Below are 18,111 nucleotides of genomic sequence, written 5' to 3' on the forward strand. Positions count from 1 at the left end.
AGAGGCAGGTGGCAGCCCAGAAGGTCAGGCAGCCCCCACCCCATCCATGCATCTCTCCTGGTCCCTCAGTGCCACCCACTGAATGTCTGTGTCCCCCCAAATTACTGTGTTGAGTTCCTAACACACACACCCCCACCCCCACCCCCCAGGTGATGGCATTCAAGGCAGGGCCTTTGGGGGGTAATTAGGTCACGAAGAATGAGCCCTCATGATAGGACCGGCGTCCTCATAAGAAGTGATGCGAGTGAGCTTGCTTCTAGAGGACACCATCATACGAGGACAGAGCGAGGAGATGCGTCTGCACACCAGGACGGGGCCCTCTCAGAACCTGCCCGGCCCGCGCCCTGGTCTCTGACTTCCAGTCTCGGGACTGTGAGAGAGCAATGTCTGCGGCCAGCCTCCAGCCCCTGGTCCTCTGCTAGAGCAGCTCAGCAAACCGAGACACACAGACACAACCCTGAGGAACGGGCACGGCCGCTCAGCCCGCTGAGGCTCAGATCCTGTCCCCCACCTCCCAGGGCAGGGACAGGAAATTCACGGGAGGGGGCTCCTGACCCTGAGGCACGTGCTGTGAACATGACACCCTTCTGATAGTCGGGGGAGCTCAGACAGACCCGGCTCCAAACCTCAGCCCGCCACCCCGTGTGTGACCCCGACCAGATCCTCGACCACTCTGAACCTCAGTCTCCTCTTCGATCAAGTGGGCTCTTGGGAGAAGGAAGTGAGTTCATCCATGGAAAGTGCCAGCACAGGGCAGGGTTCCGTGAGACGAGGCCACTGGCACCGCCTCCAGAATAACCCTGGTCCCTTCCCCAGCCCCCAACTGTCCTGGCTCGGTGGGTTCTGTGAATCCCTCCCAGGGGCCAGGGCCAGAGAACAGAGCCACTCGAGACATGATGGTAGCCAGGACGGCCCTTCTAGGGGTGTTTGTGGAAGGCCTCACCTGGCAGGTATGCCAGCCTCACCACCCAGTCTGGTGCTCCCAGGACCCACCACCCCTCCTGGGTCTGCACCTCCCACACCAAGCCCGGGGTGCTTTCCGAGTCAGCCGGGCAGCTCCGGGGCTGCCACCCAGAGCCCAGAGCCTCCCTGGGGAACTCCATCTGTGTGCTCTGAAATGACAGTCAGCGCCCTGAGAGCCTGCCTCCTGCCCAGCTGTCAGTGGGGGGCGCTGCCACCGCCGCATGAGGGTCTGGGTGTCCCCTGGGCTCTGTTCGGCTGCCTGGGTTTCCGTCTTTGCTGCCCAAGTCACCCAGCTGTTGAGACAGGAGCTGTGATGTGCTCAGCCGGCTGGGAGACCCATAGCTCAGTCCCCCCCCCACGCCTGCTGGAGCCCTCCCCAAGCACACTGGTCCTGCTCCAGGACCCTCAGTGGCTCCCTATAACTAAAGGAAAAAGTGGACCCTCCATCCACTCCAGCCAGCGCAGAGCCCCCCTAACTTCTTGAGCATATCACAAGATTTTTTTGGTTTTGTTCTTGTTTTGTTTTTTTCCCCTGCCTTCTAGCTGCACACTGAGGACTGGCCATCTGGCGACAAGAGGGAAGAACTCCTCGGGGGTCTGGTACGTCTGTGCCAGGCCCCTGCTGCCACCCGTGTCCCCAACAGCGCGTCCCGGCACCCTCTGCCCGCCTTCCCACAGGGCCGTGAGTACAGGGGCTGTGAACAGCATCACACTCCTGGATTTAGATCCAGGCTCTGCTTAGGTGAGCGACTTAGAACAACAGAGCCTGAGCTAGAACGCCACTTACAGATGCACCTGCATTGTGGGGGAGACTGGTAGCCTCTGTCAACACTCGGGGACTGTGCCAGGCCTTTCAGCAGCATGCTGACCAATGTCCTCAGAACTCTCCTGGCTCGGAAGAGGCTGGGACCCCTCGGGCAAAGAGCCTACCAGCACGGGGCTGGGGGCAGGGGGCTCTGAGGCTGCGGATTCACATGCTGCTGTGAACCTAGTCACCGTGGGGTCTCCATTGGCTGGGCTGTGCAGCGCCTTGGCCCAGGGTCAGCTGAGACCCTCTGAAGGCTGGGGGGGGGGGAGGACAGGAAGGACAGGATGGAGAAGATGGGCCTCGCAGAGCCCAGCTAAGGTCCAGGGGCTCATGGGACAGAACCCGCTGGTTCTGTGATGCTAGTTCGACACTGAACTCAAGTCACTGTCTGTATGTGTCTCCTGCATCACGCTGTGAGCACGCTCAGAGCAGGAAGGTCAGAACAACTGGCTCCCCGTCCCACGCCCGCCCCACGCGGGGAAGGGGCTCTGGGCGCGCTCCCGGCAGGGTCAGTAGGTGGAGGGGGAGAGGGAAGAGCAGCACAGGTCTGGCAGGTGGACGGGCGGCTCCTGTTCCCACAGCCCCAGAGGAAGGGGGACAGGGGAACGGGGCTGCCTGTGAGAACGTACCTCTGGGACCCCAGCCAGGAAGGTGGCCGCGTACTCGGCCAGCGCCACGTCGTTCACCATGCCGCACACCATCTCGGAGAGCAGGTGGTCGGCCACCCCGTGTCTGCACAGCTCCTGCAGCAGGTGTGTGAGCAGGTGGTTCCTGTCGCGGCACTTCTGGACCAGGGAAGCCAGCTTGGCCTGCGGGAGCGAGACACGGCCAGGTGGGTCCACGGGTGCAGGGCGCCCGGGGGGGCTGGGGCGTCGGCTCCCTGCTCAGCACCCCCCAGCACTGTCTCGGCCTCGGCCTCAGCCTGGCCCTCCCTCCCCCCCCCCCCCCCCGCAATCCCTCCCTCCGCCTGGAAGCTGCAGACAGCATGGAAAACAAGCCACGCCTCCCTGGGCCCCCAGTGCTTTCTGGTTGCCCTTCGGGTGGGTCAAGGGCATGGGTTTTGGCTCCACTCCTGACCCGCTACGTGACCAGGCTCTCCTCCACGCCTTGCCTTGCTCATCTGTACAATGGGCATTGTTAAGGGCACCAAGACAAAAGGGGACGGTGCAGGCAGAGCACACACACACAGGGCCAGCCACGCAGGCCCTCAGAAGACACCAGCCATTACTGTCACCAGGCATAAATGACTCTCAGACCGGCCCCTGCGCCCCTCCAGCCCCGTCACAGTGACCCTCCTCCTCGATGTTGTTGCAACCACACTGGCCCATCCCCCCAGCCGACCTCCGGAACTTCCCCACCTCTCCCTCGTGGCTCCTACATGTCCCAAGCCCAGAAAAGCCTGCGCAGATCGGTTCGGAGGCCAGCCAAGGTGTCGCCTCACCGGGCAGTCCTCCACGATGCTCAGGGCTCGGGGCCCCTCTGTGCTCCGGCTTCCGGCTTCCTTCTATCCCTGCAGTTAATTTTGTATTTGTGGGTCTGTCTCCCACACAGCCTGGGCATCCCTCAAGGTCAAGGCTGAGTTCCCGGCAATGTCACTGTGTCACTGCCGGGCACTGTGTGGCCCTCGGGATGGTTTGTTGCATAAATGACATGAGTGAGTGATCCTCCTACATGACATGTCTACAGAGGGTGACAGACTTGTCATCTCATGGGTGGCCCTGCCAGTATACTCCTCTCCAGTGGAAGAGGAGGTGATGGTCATGCCCGTCCCAGAGGCTCGGGGCCACTTGTATGCCAGTTTCCAGGCAGTGGTACCTGGGCACTCCATGAGGACAGGCAGGAGGGACAGGAACATGATCCGTCCGCCGTGGGGGCAGGGCCCCAGCACAGCCGGGCGGGGCTCCACGTGCCCCCTGGGTCACCCTGCCCAGAACATCAGGGCTCCATCATCCAGCCATATCAGTTGAGCACCCACTATGTGCAACTCCTCCTGAGAAAGAGGGCATCGCTGATGGTGACAATGGCTCTCATGGGTTTTTCACAAATCCTACCTCACAGAGAGTCAGTGTGGCTGACGGGAAGGTCCAGCCCTGGACATCAGACAGAGCCGGGTTCAAATCTTGGCTCCACCTGAGTTGCTCTGTGTGACTATGGACAAGTCACTGCATCTTTCTGAGCCTCAGTTTTCCCATCTGCACAGTGGGGCTCATGTCCCCTTCCTGACGTGTCGCTGTGGGACTTAAAACTCAGTACATGGAGAGCCCCTGGCACATGGCGGGCATCCCACAGACGGACAGACGGCAGTTGCACCAGTCCTCCCCGAATCCCCGTGCCAGCTCGGTAATCACAATTCCCATTTGTCAAGGAAACTAAGGCTGTGAGAGGTGAAACATTGCCCCTAAGGAGAAGCTGGGTGGGGAACCAGGTCCCTGTGGCTCCTCCGTCCCATCCCGTCTGGCCTCCTCGGGGTCTGGCCTCGCCTCGTGGAGGACGTGGAGCCGACGCCACGGTCTTTACTTTTATCTCACTTTGTGTGTGAAGCTCGTGGTAGCACGCAAGGGATTACGCTCCTTGTTTCAGGACATGGTCCACAGCAGGAGCCTCACGTCTCCGAGAGCTTCACAGAGCTCCCCTCGCCCTCCCGTGGACAACCCCGGGGCGGGGGCACGTCAGCACGGCTGAGTGCAGCCCAGCGGAAGGACCATCTGGCGGGAATGACGGTCACTTCACCCCACAGAGCAAACCGAGGCTCAGCAGACCTGGGTCCTGGGGGGACATGCACAGAGGGGCCTGCCGCTCACGTTTCCGATTCAACGGCTCAGGACACCGAGGCCCCCGCAGGGAGGGGACTCAGTAGGTCAGTGGAGTCCAGTGCCTTAATTAGGTCCTCCCAGCTCCCAGCCCAGGCCAGTGACCCTCTCTGTCCACGTCGCCCAGGGAACAGAAAGGACAAGCCCTCCAAGTCCACTTCCCAAGTCCTGGTGCCATTTCTGAAACCACATGTGTCATTGCAATCAAACCACATGCCCAACTAGCAAAGGACCTATCAGACGCTGCGGGCCAGCAATGCCCTTACTGTCCTGAAGAAATGTCTAGATTTGTGGGGAAACCATTCCAATAATAATAATAAAAAAGGTGTGCCTCATTGTGTTTACATATAATAATGCAAGAGACAGGGAAGGAAGGGAGGGAGGAAGGGAGCGAGGGGGAGGGAGGGAGGGAGGGAGGGAAAGGAAGCGAGGGGGGAGGGAGGGAGGGAGGGAGGGAGAGAGGGAGAGAGGGAGGGAGCGAGGGAGCGAGGGGGGGAGGGAGGGAGCGAGGGAGCGAGGGGGGGAGGGAGGGAGCGAGGGAGCGAGGGGGGAAGGAGGGAGGGAGGGAGCGAGGGAGGGAGCGAGGGGGGAGGGAGGAGGGAGGGAGGGAGTGAGGGAGGGAGGGAGCGAGGGGGGAGGGAGGAGGGAGCGTGGGGGGAGGAGGGGGGAGGGAGGGAGCGAGGGGGGAGGAGGGGGGAGCGAGGGAGGGAGCGAGGGAGCAAGGGGGGGAAGGAAGGAGGGAGCGAGGGAGCGGGGGGAAGGAGGGAGGGAGGGAGCGAGGGAGGGAGTGAGGGGGGAGGGAGGGAGGGAGCGAGGGAGGGAGTGAGGGGGGAGGGAGGAGGGAGGGAGGGAGCGAGGGGGGAGGGAGGGAGGGAGGGAGAGAGGAAGGGAGGGAGGGGGGAGGGAGGGAGGGAGCGAGGGGGGCGGGAGGGGGAGGGAAGGAGGGGGAGCGAGGGGGGAGGGAGGGAGGGAGGAAGGGAGTGAGGGGGAGGGAGGGAGGGAGAGAGGGAGCGAGGGGGGAGGGAGGGGGAGGGAGGGAGGGAGCGAGGGGGGAAGGAGGGGGAGGGAGGGGGAGGGAGGGAGGGAGGGAGCGAGGGGGGGAGGAAGGAAGGGACTAGGACACCCATCAAGGGGACGGTGGCTTGTGAACCGCGGTGTCTGGTGGCTCATCCTCTGGGGTGAGCAGCAGCTTCAGGGCTGGCGAGGACAGGACGGTCCTCCTAGGTCCCACTCTCATGTGAGGAAAGCAGGACCAGACATCCAGACAGAGTCGGATCTCAGACACGCGTAAAATGTACGAGAAGAAAACCCACAAAAACACTAGATTCTAATGGGGTTTGGGGGTGACTCTCATCTCTTTCTGTCTTCTTTCTAGTACTTTTATAGACCAGAGATAGATCATATCTATAATGGGGAAAATACTGAACTTTTTTCTAGAAGAGACATTTTCTATTGATTGCACAAATATATTACCTTCAAAGGAGTCACAGCCAAATTGGCTTCATGCTGCTTTTTCTGAAGTTCGTCAACCTGAAAGAGAAGAATGTTTTCTGATGAGGCCGAGCCATTGGTTGCACAGCCCGGTACTTCCCCGGGAACGCCGGGCTCTCAGGGGTTGGTTCTTGTGCCCTCTTTTCCCATGGGAGTACTCTGAGGGGCACAGGGGCCTTTTCCACCACCTGCTCGGCAGGACTGGGGAGGAAGGACGCTCTGAGCCCTGGAGAATGCACTCTGCTGGGCCAGCTCCACCCCCCTTCCTTCATGAAGAGAGCCTTCCCAAGTCCCCACACAGAGTCTCTGGGTGCCATGTTCAACCTCCGGCTTCCTGAGCCCGAGACCCTGGTTCTTAATCCCGGCCCAGCCATTCCCTAGAACTGTGACCTTGTGCAAGTCACTTTTCTCTGCCTCAGTTCCCTCATCTGGAAATTGAGGGTGATATGAGCGCCCATCCAGGGGTGGTGACCATAGCGAGGACCTCGTGAATGATTCCTGTGAAGTGCTTAGGATGGGGTCCGGTATGCAGTCAACATCCGAAGACTGTAAACCAGTATCACCATCTGGGGCAGAGGAGCCAGTCACGGGGGTGATGCCACCGTGGGCCTTCCAGCCTGGCCCACTGCCCAGCTGAGTGCCTGACCCGCAAGCTCACGGGCTGTGACAAGATGGGTGTCTGTTAGCACTCCCTCCCCTTGTCCCCTCGGCAGGCACAAGAGAGCCACGTGACCGGAAGTCCTTCTCCTCCTAACCTCCTCTGACCTCTAACCCACGCTCCATAGTCAGAATGGACATGTGTGCGTGTGTGTGTGTGTGTTCACACAGGAAACTACACTGTGCAGAAGGTATTACATTGTGTTTTCGTCATGTGATTTAAAATTGTAGTGTTATTTTCATATCCACACAAGTGGATTGCCTGCTTCTAAAATCTTGCATAGTATTTCATCACGCGGCTGTAACATCGTTTACTTAACGATTTTATATTTATGAAAATTTATATTGTTTCCGCTCCTTTGCTTTACAAACAGAGCTTCGGTGACCATGTCTACACGTCTTTCAGCACTCCTTCTGGAAGATACTCAGAGGGCAAGGCAGCTCCTGGCAGACTGTCTCGTGCTGGGGGGGGGCGCTCAGTAGTGTTTGCAGCCTCGGATTAAATCTCCTCTCCGCTTCCTGCCTGACCTGCAGTGGCGCAGCGGGTAAAGCGTCGACCTGGAACGCTGAGGTCACCAGTTTGAAACCCTGGGCTTGCCGGGTCAAGACACATATGAGAAGCAACTACTACGAGTTGATGGCTCCCACTCCTCCCTTTTCTCTCTCTCTCTCTCTCTCTCTCTCTCTGACTCTAAAATCAATAAAAATAAAGTCTTTTAAAAAAAATATCTCTCGGGGCCCTGGCCGGTTGGCTCAGCGGTAGAGCGTCGGCCTAGCGTGCGGAGGACCCGGGTTCGATTCCCAGCCAGGGCACACAGGAGAAGCGCCCATTTGCTTCTCCACCCCTCCGCCGCGCTTTCCTCTCTGTCTCTCTCTTCCCCTCCCGCAGCCAAGGCTCCATTGGAGCAAAGATGGCCCGGGCGCTGGGGATGGCTCTGTGGCCTCTCCCTCAGGCGCTAGAGTGGCTCTGGTCGCAATATGGCGATGCCCAGGATGGGCAGAGCATCGCCCCCTGGTGGGCAGAGCGTCGCCCCTGGTGGGCGTGCCGGGTGAATCCCGGTCGGGTGCATGCGGGAGTCTGTCTGACTGTCTCTCCCCGTTTCCAGCTTCAGAAAAAAAAAAAAAAAAAAAATCTCTCTGCTTCAGTTTAGGAAACAGCATGAATCTGTCACTGTGAATTGTGTACCAGCCCATTTTCAGTTAAAACGTGAATGAGAAGGAAATGAAAAGGCAACGGAAGGACAGAAAGTGTTTGCACATCATCGGACACCTAATAAGGGGCCTGTATCTAGAATATACAACAAACTCGTTCACCTCAACAGCAGCAGCAGGGCAAGGACACAATGTATCAACGGTCTGAATAGACACTTCTCCAGAGAAGCATGACAGGCCGCCAATAAGCACGTTTTAAACATCTGAGATCATTATGAGATTTACAGGCAGTGGTAAAAAAAAAAAAAAAAAAAAAAAAACCATACGGCTAGGTGCCTCATATGTTTCATTGGTTTTCCCTCAATGGAAACATTTTGCAAAATTGTAGTATTTATAACCACCATTTAACACCAATTATACTGAAATGGATACAACCCACCATTTCCTTCAGGTGTCTGGGTTTAACTCACACCCATGTGTGCGCACATGTCTGTGTCTCTGTGTGTGTCTGTGCACCGGGCTCCACTCACACCCATGTGTGCGCACGTGTCTGTGTCTCTGTGTGTGTCTGTTTGTGCACCGGGCTCCGGGCCGTGTTATCACCGTGGAGGCTCGCGCCCCCACCACCCCTGAGCAGGTCCGAGGTTCTCTCTTTGCCTTTCACTATCACACTCACCTCCCTCCTCCAGAGGAGGGACTTCTATTTATGTGACATTTGAAAAACTGTTTGACTTTCTACAAAAACACCCACAGGCATTATTCTTTTCATTTTATATATGTACATTTGAGAGCGAGGAAAGGAAGAAAAGAGAGAGAGAGAAGCATCAACTCATCGGCATTCCCGGGGTCAAGCTGGCGCCCTCAGGATCAAGCCCTGATTGGGGCTTGAACTGATGACTTTGGGGTCGAGCGGGCACCCTCAGGATCAAGCCCTGATTGGGGCTCGAACTGACGACTTTGGAGTCGAGCGGGCACCCTCAGGATCGAGCCACCAACCCCAATGCTCCAGGAAGACTCTATCCATTGGGCAACCGGCTGTAGCTGTGTTATTCTTTTTTAGATTTAACAGCTTAGCTGGATGGATTTGTTCTCCTTTGTCACCGCCCCGTGCTTTAGAAATCTAATAAATACTAACCACTTGCTGGGAATGGCCAGGGAGCTCATACACGACTCCTGTTTCTGTTCTCAAAACTTCCTGGAGATGGCCCTGGCCGGTTGGCTCAGCGGTAGAGCGTCGGCCTGGCGTGCGGGGACCCGGGTTCGATTCCCGGCCAGGGCACATAGGAGAAGCGCCCATTTGCTTCTCCACCCCTCCGCTGCGCTTTCCCTCTCTGTCTCTCTCTTCCCCTCCCGCAGCCAAGGCTCCATTGGAGCAAAGATGGCCCGGGCGCTGGGGATGGCTCTGTGGCCTCTGCCCCAGGCGCTAGAGTGGCTCTGGTCACAACATGGCGACGCCCAGGATGGGCAGAGCATCGCCCCCTGGTGGGCAGAGCGTCGCCCCTGGTGGGCGTGCCGGGTGGATCCCGGTCGGGCGCATGCGGGAGTCTGTCTGACTGTCTCTCCCCGTTTCCAGCTTCAGAAAAATACAAAAAAAAAAAAAAAAAAAAAACTTCCTGGAGAGGGGACCACTGGTTTAGGGTTTATGGCAGGAAGCCCCGCCCGGCCTACCTTGCCCTTGAGCTGGTCCCGGAGGCGGAGGGCCTCGTCCCGCGCGGCCTGCAGCTCCCGGCCCGCGGAGGCCTGGTCCCTGAGCTGGCACTGCAGGGTCAGCACCTGGTGGCGGAGCTGCCGGACGCGCAGCCTCAGGTCCTCCTCCGAAGACTCAGCCTCCGGGTCCCGGAGCTGCGGAGTCACAGACCCGAATGAAATCCTCGGGGTAACCTTGCAAGTAACTCACCTTGGCAAATGCATCTTTCTTTTTCCTGCTTACATTTTCCTCACGGTTAAAAACTCTGAGAAAATGAGGAGAAATCAGTCGAAATCCTACGCGCCGGTGTAATCTTCGTTATTACCTATCCATGTCCTTCCCCTCCTGCCACCATGCGTTTACACGCGTGCTCATACATGTGTGTGGCCAGTGTGGGGTTTCCTGAGGGGGGATGTGGGAGGTGGGTGGTCCAGGGAACCACAGAATAACATCCTAACATGTTATTTTCAAAAAACTTCTTTTCACGTCATTTTCAAAAACAGGTGAAATAGGCACAGTCTGTTTCGAGAGATGCCAGTCACTGTTCTGCTGAAACACCGTCGGAAGAGCGGCATTCAGTGCCGAAACCCAGGTAGGAGATGCTTCGTACAGAGAAGCTTCACGGCGTCGTTCTACAAAACCGGAGAACTGTCGTCTCGCATCGGCGCAACGCAGCCTCTCACACCTGCGGGTCCAGCACGAACGGCTCTAACGGGGGCGTCAGTCAGGATTCGGGGAGGGTGGGGGTAGTGAGACTGAGAGGCCGTGGGAAGTGAGGTTCAGTGACCGGGTTGCTGCTGCTCCCAGGTGCTCTGGAGTCTACTTTTTTTTTTAATTTGTATTTTTTTCTTCTTTTCCAAGTGAGAGGAGTGGAGATAGACAGAATCCCCCATGTGCCCTGACCAGGATCCACATGGCAACCACCCCTGCCTGGGGCTGATGCCCTGTCCATCTGGGACCATGCTCACAACTGAGCTATTTTTAGTGCCTGAGGTGAAGGCTCCACAGAGCCATCCTCAGCTCCTGGGGCCAATGCACTCGAAACAACTGAGCCATGGCTGCAGGAGAGGGAGAGAGAAAGAGAAGGGGAAGGAGTAGAGAAGCAGATGGTCGCTTCCCCTGTGTGCCCTGATCAGGAATCGAACCCGGGACCTCCTCACGCTGGGCCAAGACTCTATACATTGAGCCAACCAGCCAGGGCCAACATATTTATTTTTTACCTAACACACATACAGACACCTAGGCGTGCATATCCATACAGGCACACCCACGTATCTGTGTTTCTATACAGTATAACATCCACACAAAATACATCTCTTTGGTGTCTTGTCTCCCTGGACACCAGCCAGGGGCGTTGTTTCCATGCCACTGGCCAACGCTGACAGAGGGCTGCTGGTGCGCCCGCAGCACCGTGTGCACGGGGATGTTCAGGCCACCCTCACAGTTCGCTGCTCACGCTGGGCCCCGGCACAGGAATGCCCGACGCGCCTCTGACTCTCTCCCTGAGACCCTCCGAGGGGGAGCGGCTGGGCCCGGGAGCACCTCCGAGCCCCCGACTGGAACCGCTGAGACCTGCCTCCTCAAGGAGGAGGGGGCTGCTGACGACAGACGTCCCGCTGCGGGGGCCCAGGGGCTCCGAGAACCTCCACAACGCCCCCCCCTCGTTGCTGCGGTCGACCCCTCCCTGCAAGCAGCCACCCGGGCATGTCAGGCCCATGGTGATGTCTCTTCCACATGCTCCTACCCCAGGTCAGAATGGGCAGCAGGCAGCTCGAGCTACTCTGTCCAGAGAGGAGAGAGCGGCTGAGGAGGGCGGAAGGGCCGCATCCACCGGACTTGGGGGCTCAAGGGTGTCTCCCTCGGGAGCAAGGAACACAGCACAGAACGTGATTTCTCTTAATGAATTAATGGAAATCTACAGATTGGGCCTGAGAGGCACAGGCTGGGCCCTGTTGCGAGCAGATGGGCACCCCGAATGGCTCCATGAAACCCAGCTCTGAGGCCTGCAAAACAACTTGGCATTTCTGGGGATTTAGGTGGCCTCCCTCCCCTCCCCGCAATGGCGTGGACAAGGGCTCTGCCCCAGCGGTCCTAAGAGAGAGCCCACGGCACATGCCGGGGGAGGGAAGGGTGGTATGAGGGCGGGCCCTGCCTGTCACACAGGGACCACGCCACACAGCAGCCCTTGGGAATGATGGCCCCATGACCCACCTGCTCCCTGGCAGACATTATGTGCCCGTGCCCCGGCCACAAGCAGGACGTGCACCCGCAGGGGCTCTGTCTGGGGGGGCTCTGTCCGGCAGGGGGCTCTGTCCAGCGGGGGGCTCTGTCTGGGGGGGCTCTGTCTGGGGGGGGCTCTGTCTGGCAGGGGGATCTGTCTGGGGGGGCTCTGTCCAGCAGGGGGCTCTGTCCGGCAAGGGGCTCTGTCTGGGGGGGGCTCTGTCTGGGGGGGCTCTGTCTGGGGGCTCTGTCCAGCGGTGGGCTCTGTCCGGCAGGAGGTTCTGTCTGGCAGGGGGCTCTGTCTGGTGGGGGGATCTGTCTGGGGGTTTCTGTCCAGCGGGGGGTTCTGTCTGGTGCGGGGGCTCTGTCTGGTGGGGGGCTCTGTCTGGCAGGGGGCTGTGTCTGGGGGGCTGTGTCTGGGGGGCTGTGTCTGAGGGGGCTGTGTCTGGGGGGCTGTGTCTGGGGGGCTGTGTCTGGGGGGGCTGTGTCTGGGGGGCTGTGTCTGGGGGGGCTGTGTCTGGGGGGCTCTGTCCGGCAGGGGGCTGTGTCTGGGGGGCTGTGTCTGGGGGGGCTGTGTCTGGGGGGCTCTGTCTGGGGGGCTGTGTCTGAGGGGGCTGTGTCTGGGGGGGCTGTGTCTAGGGGGCTCTGTCTGGGGGGCTGTGTCTGGGGGGGTTGTGTCTGGGGGGCTCTGTCTGGGGGGCTGTGTCTGGGGGGGCTCTGCTTGGGGGGAGACACTGGTATAGAAGCAGGCCCCTCAGCACAGCGTGATGAGGGGAAGCCAGGAGGCTGCAAGGGCCTAAAGGAAGCACTAAAGCCACAGTGCTATTGATACCCAGGGGTGTGGTGGCAAACGTGTGACCACCATTCTCTGCGTGGAAGGGGGAACACAGGAATTTGTAGCAGTTGGCAATTTCTGAGATATAAATACTCCTACGTGGCTGGCTGCAAGCTTCCAAAATGGCTCCACAACACAGAGCTGGGAGGACAGACACATGAGCCACCCCCGCGTTGAGCCCACCACAAGGGACAGGGAGGAGATGCCTTAAGAGGGGACCTCGAGGAAGAGCTGGGTTGGGGGAGGGGCAGGGCAGGGCAAGGGTGCAGGTGCGTGCAAGGCGGGGGACACATAGGGGGTGCAACATGCGAGAGCTGGTTCCTGGGGGCGGGGCAGAGTCTAACTCCCTGGAGGGAAGTGGAATGTCGTCCCCAGTGCAACGGGAAGACGAAGACGCAGAGAGTTTTAAAGCCAAACAAAGTCATGACCAGGTCTGCGACTGAGGATGAGGCAAAGGGGGCGCTCTCTTCACCTTCTGCCTCTTGTCCATCAACAAATCCAGTTGATTTCAACTCTAGCTTTTGTCTGGAATCCCTTCCTCTCTTAAGGCCCAATTCCTCTGCTCTGCGTCGCCTCCTGGTGGTCAAGTGCCAACCCTCCGCCTGCGCTCCCTGCGCCCACCGGCCTGCCCCTTTTCCTCACAGCGGACGGAGATCTTTTTACAACAGGCACTGATTTGTGCTGTTCTCCAACCGGAAGCCCTCCCAAGGCGTCTCAATGTGCGCAGAAGCGAGCAGAACCAGGCCCACTGGGCTCTGTTGCGGGACAGCTGTCCCGACCTCACCACACACCACGCCTCCCGCCCTTGCCCACCGTGCTCCGGCCATGCCAGCGACCTTCCGGTTTTCAACGATCCAGGCTCGTGCCTGTCTCGGGGCCTGGCCGTCTGCCCCTCCTGTGCCTGGAATGCTCTCCATCTGCTGTGCTTTTCGAACCTGGAAACTCCTCTCAGGCTGCCAGTCGCCTCTCAGAGTTCCGGTCCCCACCCGGTCTGACACGCTGGGGCTGGACCACGAGCACATCCAGGGGAAACACAGAAAAGCAATCCTCTGTGGGCACTGAGTGTCACACCACGCAGGGCTCGGAGGGTTCTCGAGAGAAAGGAGACACAGCAAGGGAGCCTCACAGTCCCCCTGGATTTCTCTCTGGAACACTGTCCAGAGCTGAACATGGCAGTCCTGCTCGGTGGGAGGATCAGACTGGCGTTCAGGGATGCTCTGAGCACTGGGCTCAGTGGGACCAAATGCCAGAGAGAAGAAAGCTGCAGAGAAGAAAGCCAGACACCCTCCTAGACACACCACTTGGGTCCTTGGCGGAGTCACAAGCTGGGCAGCACGGTGCCAGGCTCTGAGGCCTCACACAGAGCAGCAGCAGCTGGGAGGTCGGTTGCTAAAGAGACGTCAGAAGTCACACACTGATGTGAAGATGGTCATGCCAAAGTGGAGAGTCCTTGGAGAATGTTCTGGAAACTTGCCCGATAGCGCTGAAAGGCCAAGCCCTCGGGACGAGGACCACACCACCTCAGGAGCGAAGTCAAGCCCCGGGACTGAGGGCAGAACGGCAGCGCACCTGCCCAGGAACATGGTCTGCTGAGCATCCCGCTCCCTGTCGGGACAAAGCCCGCTCAGTGCTCTGCAGGGGAAGACCGGGAATCTCTACCACATGTCGTACAAAATGTCCAACATGAATTTAAAAAATTACTATACAATGTTAAGAAGCAGGAACATTGGACTTAACCAAGAAATAAAATAGTCAATAGAAACAGACCCAGAGGTGATCCAGATATTAGAGTCAGCAGACAAGACCTTCAAAATAACTCTGACAAGGTATATATATTTTTGGAAACATGGACAAAATGGATGAAAAGCTGAAGTATTTCAACTAAGATTCAGAATTTTTCCTATAAGGGATAAATTGGATGCTCTAGCATTGTAAAATGCAACTAAGAACTCATCGAAAGGACTTATCAGAAGGTAAGACACAGTACCACACAGGATGAGTAAACTAAAAGACCGGTCAATAGAAAAAATTCATATCAACACACAAGAGAGAGGGAGAGAGAGAATAGTTACAAAGATATGGGATGCACTCCAACAGTCTGGATTTTTAGAAGAAGAGTGAAAAATAGAACGAAACAAAATGTTTAAAAAAATAACAGCCAAGAACTTTCCAGATCTGACCAAAGACATGAATCTATCATTTCAAGAAGCTCAGAAAAAAACAAAAACACCACACAAATAAAACCAATCAGGCCTATCACAGAGTCAAAGTGCCTTAACCCAAAGAGAGAAAGGAAATCTTAGACGTAGTCAGAGATGAAACAAGTTGTTTCCTTCAGGAATACAAACAAATAAAATGTAATCATAAATTCAAGCCATTTGCCAGAACACAACGGAATGAGCTCTTTCAAAGGCTGCAAGAGGGGGAAGTACTTGCCTGCCTCAAATGCCAAATTAAAGGGGAAAAAATACTTTAAAAAGTAGAGGGGGAAATTGTTTTCATACGAAGAAATATGAGTGGATGTATCACCAGCAGTCCCCCACTATGAGAATAAGAGAGTTCTCTCAGCAGGGGGAGGAGAGAGAATGAACAGCATGGGAGCATTCAGAGATGCCGATAAATATAAAAGGTAATTGATTGTTCAAAACAATAGCAATGCCTTCTAAGATTTAGTGTCCATAGAAGTAAATTCTAGGACAAAATAATAAAAAGAAGAGAAGAAATGGAGTTAAACTATTAAAAGATGCTTGCAGCCTGACCAGGCGGTGGCGCAGTGGATAGAGCGTCGGACTGGGATGCGGAAGGACCCAGGTTCGAGACCCCGAGGTCGCCAGCTTGAGCGCGGGCTCATCTGGCTTGAGCAAAAAGCTCACCAGCTTGGACCCAAGGTCGCTGACTCGAGCAAGGGGTTACTTGGTCTGCTGAAGGCCCACGGTCAAGGCACATATGAGAAAGCAATCAATGAACAACTAAGGTGTTGCAACGAACAACTGATGATTGATGCTTCTCATCTCTTTCCGTTCCTGTCTGTCTGTCCCTGTCTGTCCCTCTCTCTGACTCTCGCTCTGTCTCTGAAACAAATAAATAAAAATTAAAAGATGCTTGCATTACTCACAATGTGGTCCAAGTAATAATGGAAGATAAAGTTTAATAATTAAGAGATATATTTTGGAATTTGCAGGCTAACCATCTAAACAATAATATCTAGAGCTCTTGGCCAGTTTGCTCAGTGGATAGAGTGTCGGCCTGGTGTATGGACACCCTGGATTCAATCCCAGGTCAGGGCACAGAGAAACAACCATCAGCTTCTCTCCCTCTTCTCCTCCTGTAGCCAGTGGCTCGACTGGTTCAAACATTAGCTCCAGGTGCTGAGAATAGCTCGGTTGGTCTGAACATGTCAGCCTCAGGTGCTAGAAATAGCTCAGCTGATTCAAGCATTGGCCCCAGATGGGGGTCACCGGGGGGATTCTGGTTAGGGCACATGTGAAAGTCTGCCTCTCTATCTCCCCTCTTCTCAGTTTAAAATAAAATAAAATAAAAATAAAGAATGATATCTAACTGTACACTAAAACAAGCTGACAGAATAAAAAGGAACGATAGAAACTATTTTATTAATAACAAAACTAAGTCAGGAAAGGAGCAATAAAAGTGAACAGAAGAGATAAGGCAAGCAGAACCAATGGCCAGGAGGTAGGCATAAGCCCAGTTGCATCTTACATATATGCTGTTGCTAAGAAACACACTTTAAACGTAAAGATACAGATAGGTTGCGGGCAAAGAGATGGATGGTACGAGAACCCTGTGTACCATGGTTTTTCATTGTTTACCACAAAAATACTTAAAAATACATATTATTATACATAGAGTTATAAGGGAAAAAACATGTTATAATGAAAAGAAACTGATGTGGCTACTTTAGTATCAGACAAAATAGACTTTAGGACAAGAAGTGCGAGAGGTAATGAAAGACATTTCATCATGATAAAAGAGTTGATTTGGCAGGAATACATAATAGTCCTAAACTTGTACGTTACCTCATAATTTCAAAAGTCTATTGAAATCTAGAAAAGAAAGGCTCTTCGCATGAGTGATTTCTGGCAGAACTTACTTTCTCTAAAACAAAGAGACTTTTAGCAGAACTTAACTTTTTTCTAAAAAGTCTCCCTTCCGCTGGCCTTGAGGCCGGTTTCCCAGGCTGTGGCCTCGGATAGTTCCGCAAGGTTGCAGATGTCCCTGGGTCGTTTCTCCCTGCACTCATCTTACAGATAAACATCGTGAGGGAGCTTGTTTTGTTATAAGGGACCCAACGTGTAACCCCTTTTGCACTGTAAGCTACCCAGGACTAGCTTAGACATCTACTCTGTAATGAAACAAGGCTCCTTAGCCTCAGCGTTTTACTATTTTTGTGCGTTTTAGGGAAGTTATTATGCAGGCTCAACAGTCTGCAAGAATGCCGACGTTAGGGGGCCTGCAGCGGACTGTTGAGAAATTCGGACCACACAGCCAAGATTGTTCTAAAGATAACCTTAGCTTAACCAGCCTGTTTCGCTTCTGTAATCTGCTTAGCTAGGTGTCTGGATCCTGCTTTTCCCCACTCCCACCCTCTGCCCAAAAGTGTGGTTTTCGCCTTTAAAAGCAAACCCCTGAGCTTGTTCATGGCAGCATGATTTGAGTCTGTGTTAAGATCCATGCTGACGCCGGCTTTTAGTAATAAACTCCTCAAAATTCTTCTTTCACTCTGGTGTCTCTTTGGAACTCGCTGGTCACTTCACAACAGTTTCACTGCTTTGTTTTTCTGCTCTGCTTCCTCTGGTCCCCATTCCTCAGTCAGTATGTAGTTTTGTCTTTAAAAGCTAGCCCCAAACTATGTTCGGGGCCGCAATGATTTGAAATGACTTAGGTCTCCGTGCGGTTGTCTGCTTTAAAATAAAGACTCCTTAATTTGGCTACTTAAATGTGTGGCAAAAAAATCTGTTCCTTGCTGTTCTGATACAACACTATGAATCGAAACTATAATAATATAACTTAAAGAAGAAATACACAGCCTGACCGGCAGTGACACAGTGGATAGAGCGTCGGACTGGGATGCGGAGGACCCAGGTTCGAGGCCCTGAGGTTGCCAGTTTGAGCACGGGCTCATCTGGTTTGAGCAAGGCTCACCAGCTTAAGCCCAAGGATGCTCGCTTGAGCAAGGGGTCACTCTTGACCGTTTGCTGTAGCCCCCTGGTCAAGGCACATGAGAAAGCAATCAATGAACAACTAGAGTGCCATAATGAAGAACTGATGCTTCTCATTTCTCTCCCTTCCTGTCTGTCCATCCCTATCTGTCCCCCTCTGTCTCTGTCACAAACAAAGAAGAAGAAATACACAAATGCACAATCAGAGTTGGAGAGCTCAAAGGGTATCTGAGTAAACGGGAAAACCAACAGGCCACACACCAGTAAAGATATAGAAGATGTGATTAGCACAATCAACCAGCCTGGACTAA

At 55.4% G+C, this 18,111-nt stretch overlaps 1 protein-coding gene across 1 annotated transcript in view; it reads right to left on the reverse strand.

Annotated features, from left to right (window-relative positions):
• The window catches only part of C5H4orf50 (chromosome 5 C4orf50 homolog), a 60,222-nt gene that overhangs the window by 12,222 nt on the left and 29,889 nt on the right, over positions 1–18,111 (reverse strand). Inside the window, exons 9-12 of the mRNA XM_066233104.1 lie at positions 9,550–9,723; positions 6,055–6,111; positions 2,401–2,580; positions 944–1,112 (exon numbers count right to left, since the gene is read on the reverse strand). Of these exons, the coding sequence (XP_066089201.1) occupies positions 944–1,112; positions 2,401–2,580; positions 6,055–6,111; positions 9,550–9,723 (580 nt within the window). The remainder of the gene's footprint in view (positions 1–943; positions 1,113–2,400; positions 2,581–6,054; positions 6,112–9,549; positions 9,724–18,111) is intronic.

The sequence above is a fragment of the Saccopteryx bilineata genome, chromosome 5 (assembly GCF_036850765.1).
Source record: "Saccopteryx bilineata isolate mSacBil1 chromosome 5, mSacBil1_pri_phased_curated, whole genome shotgun sequence".
NCBI classification, from domain to species: domain Eukaryota; kingdom Metazoa; phylum Chordata; class Mammalia; order Chiroptera; family Emballonuridae; genus Saccopteryx; species Saccopteryx bilineata.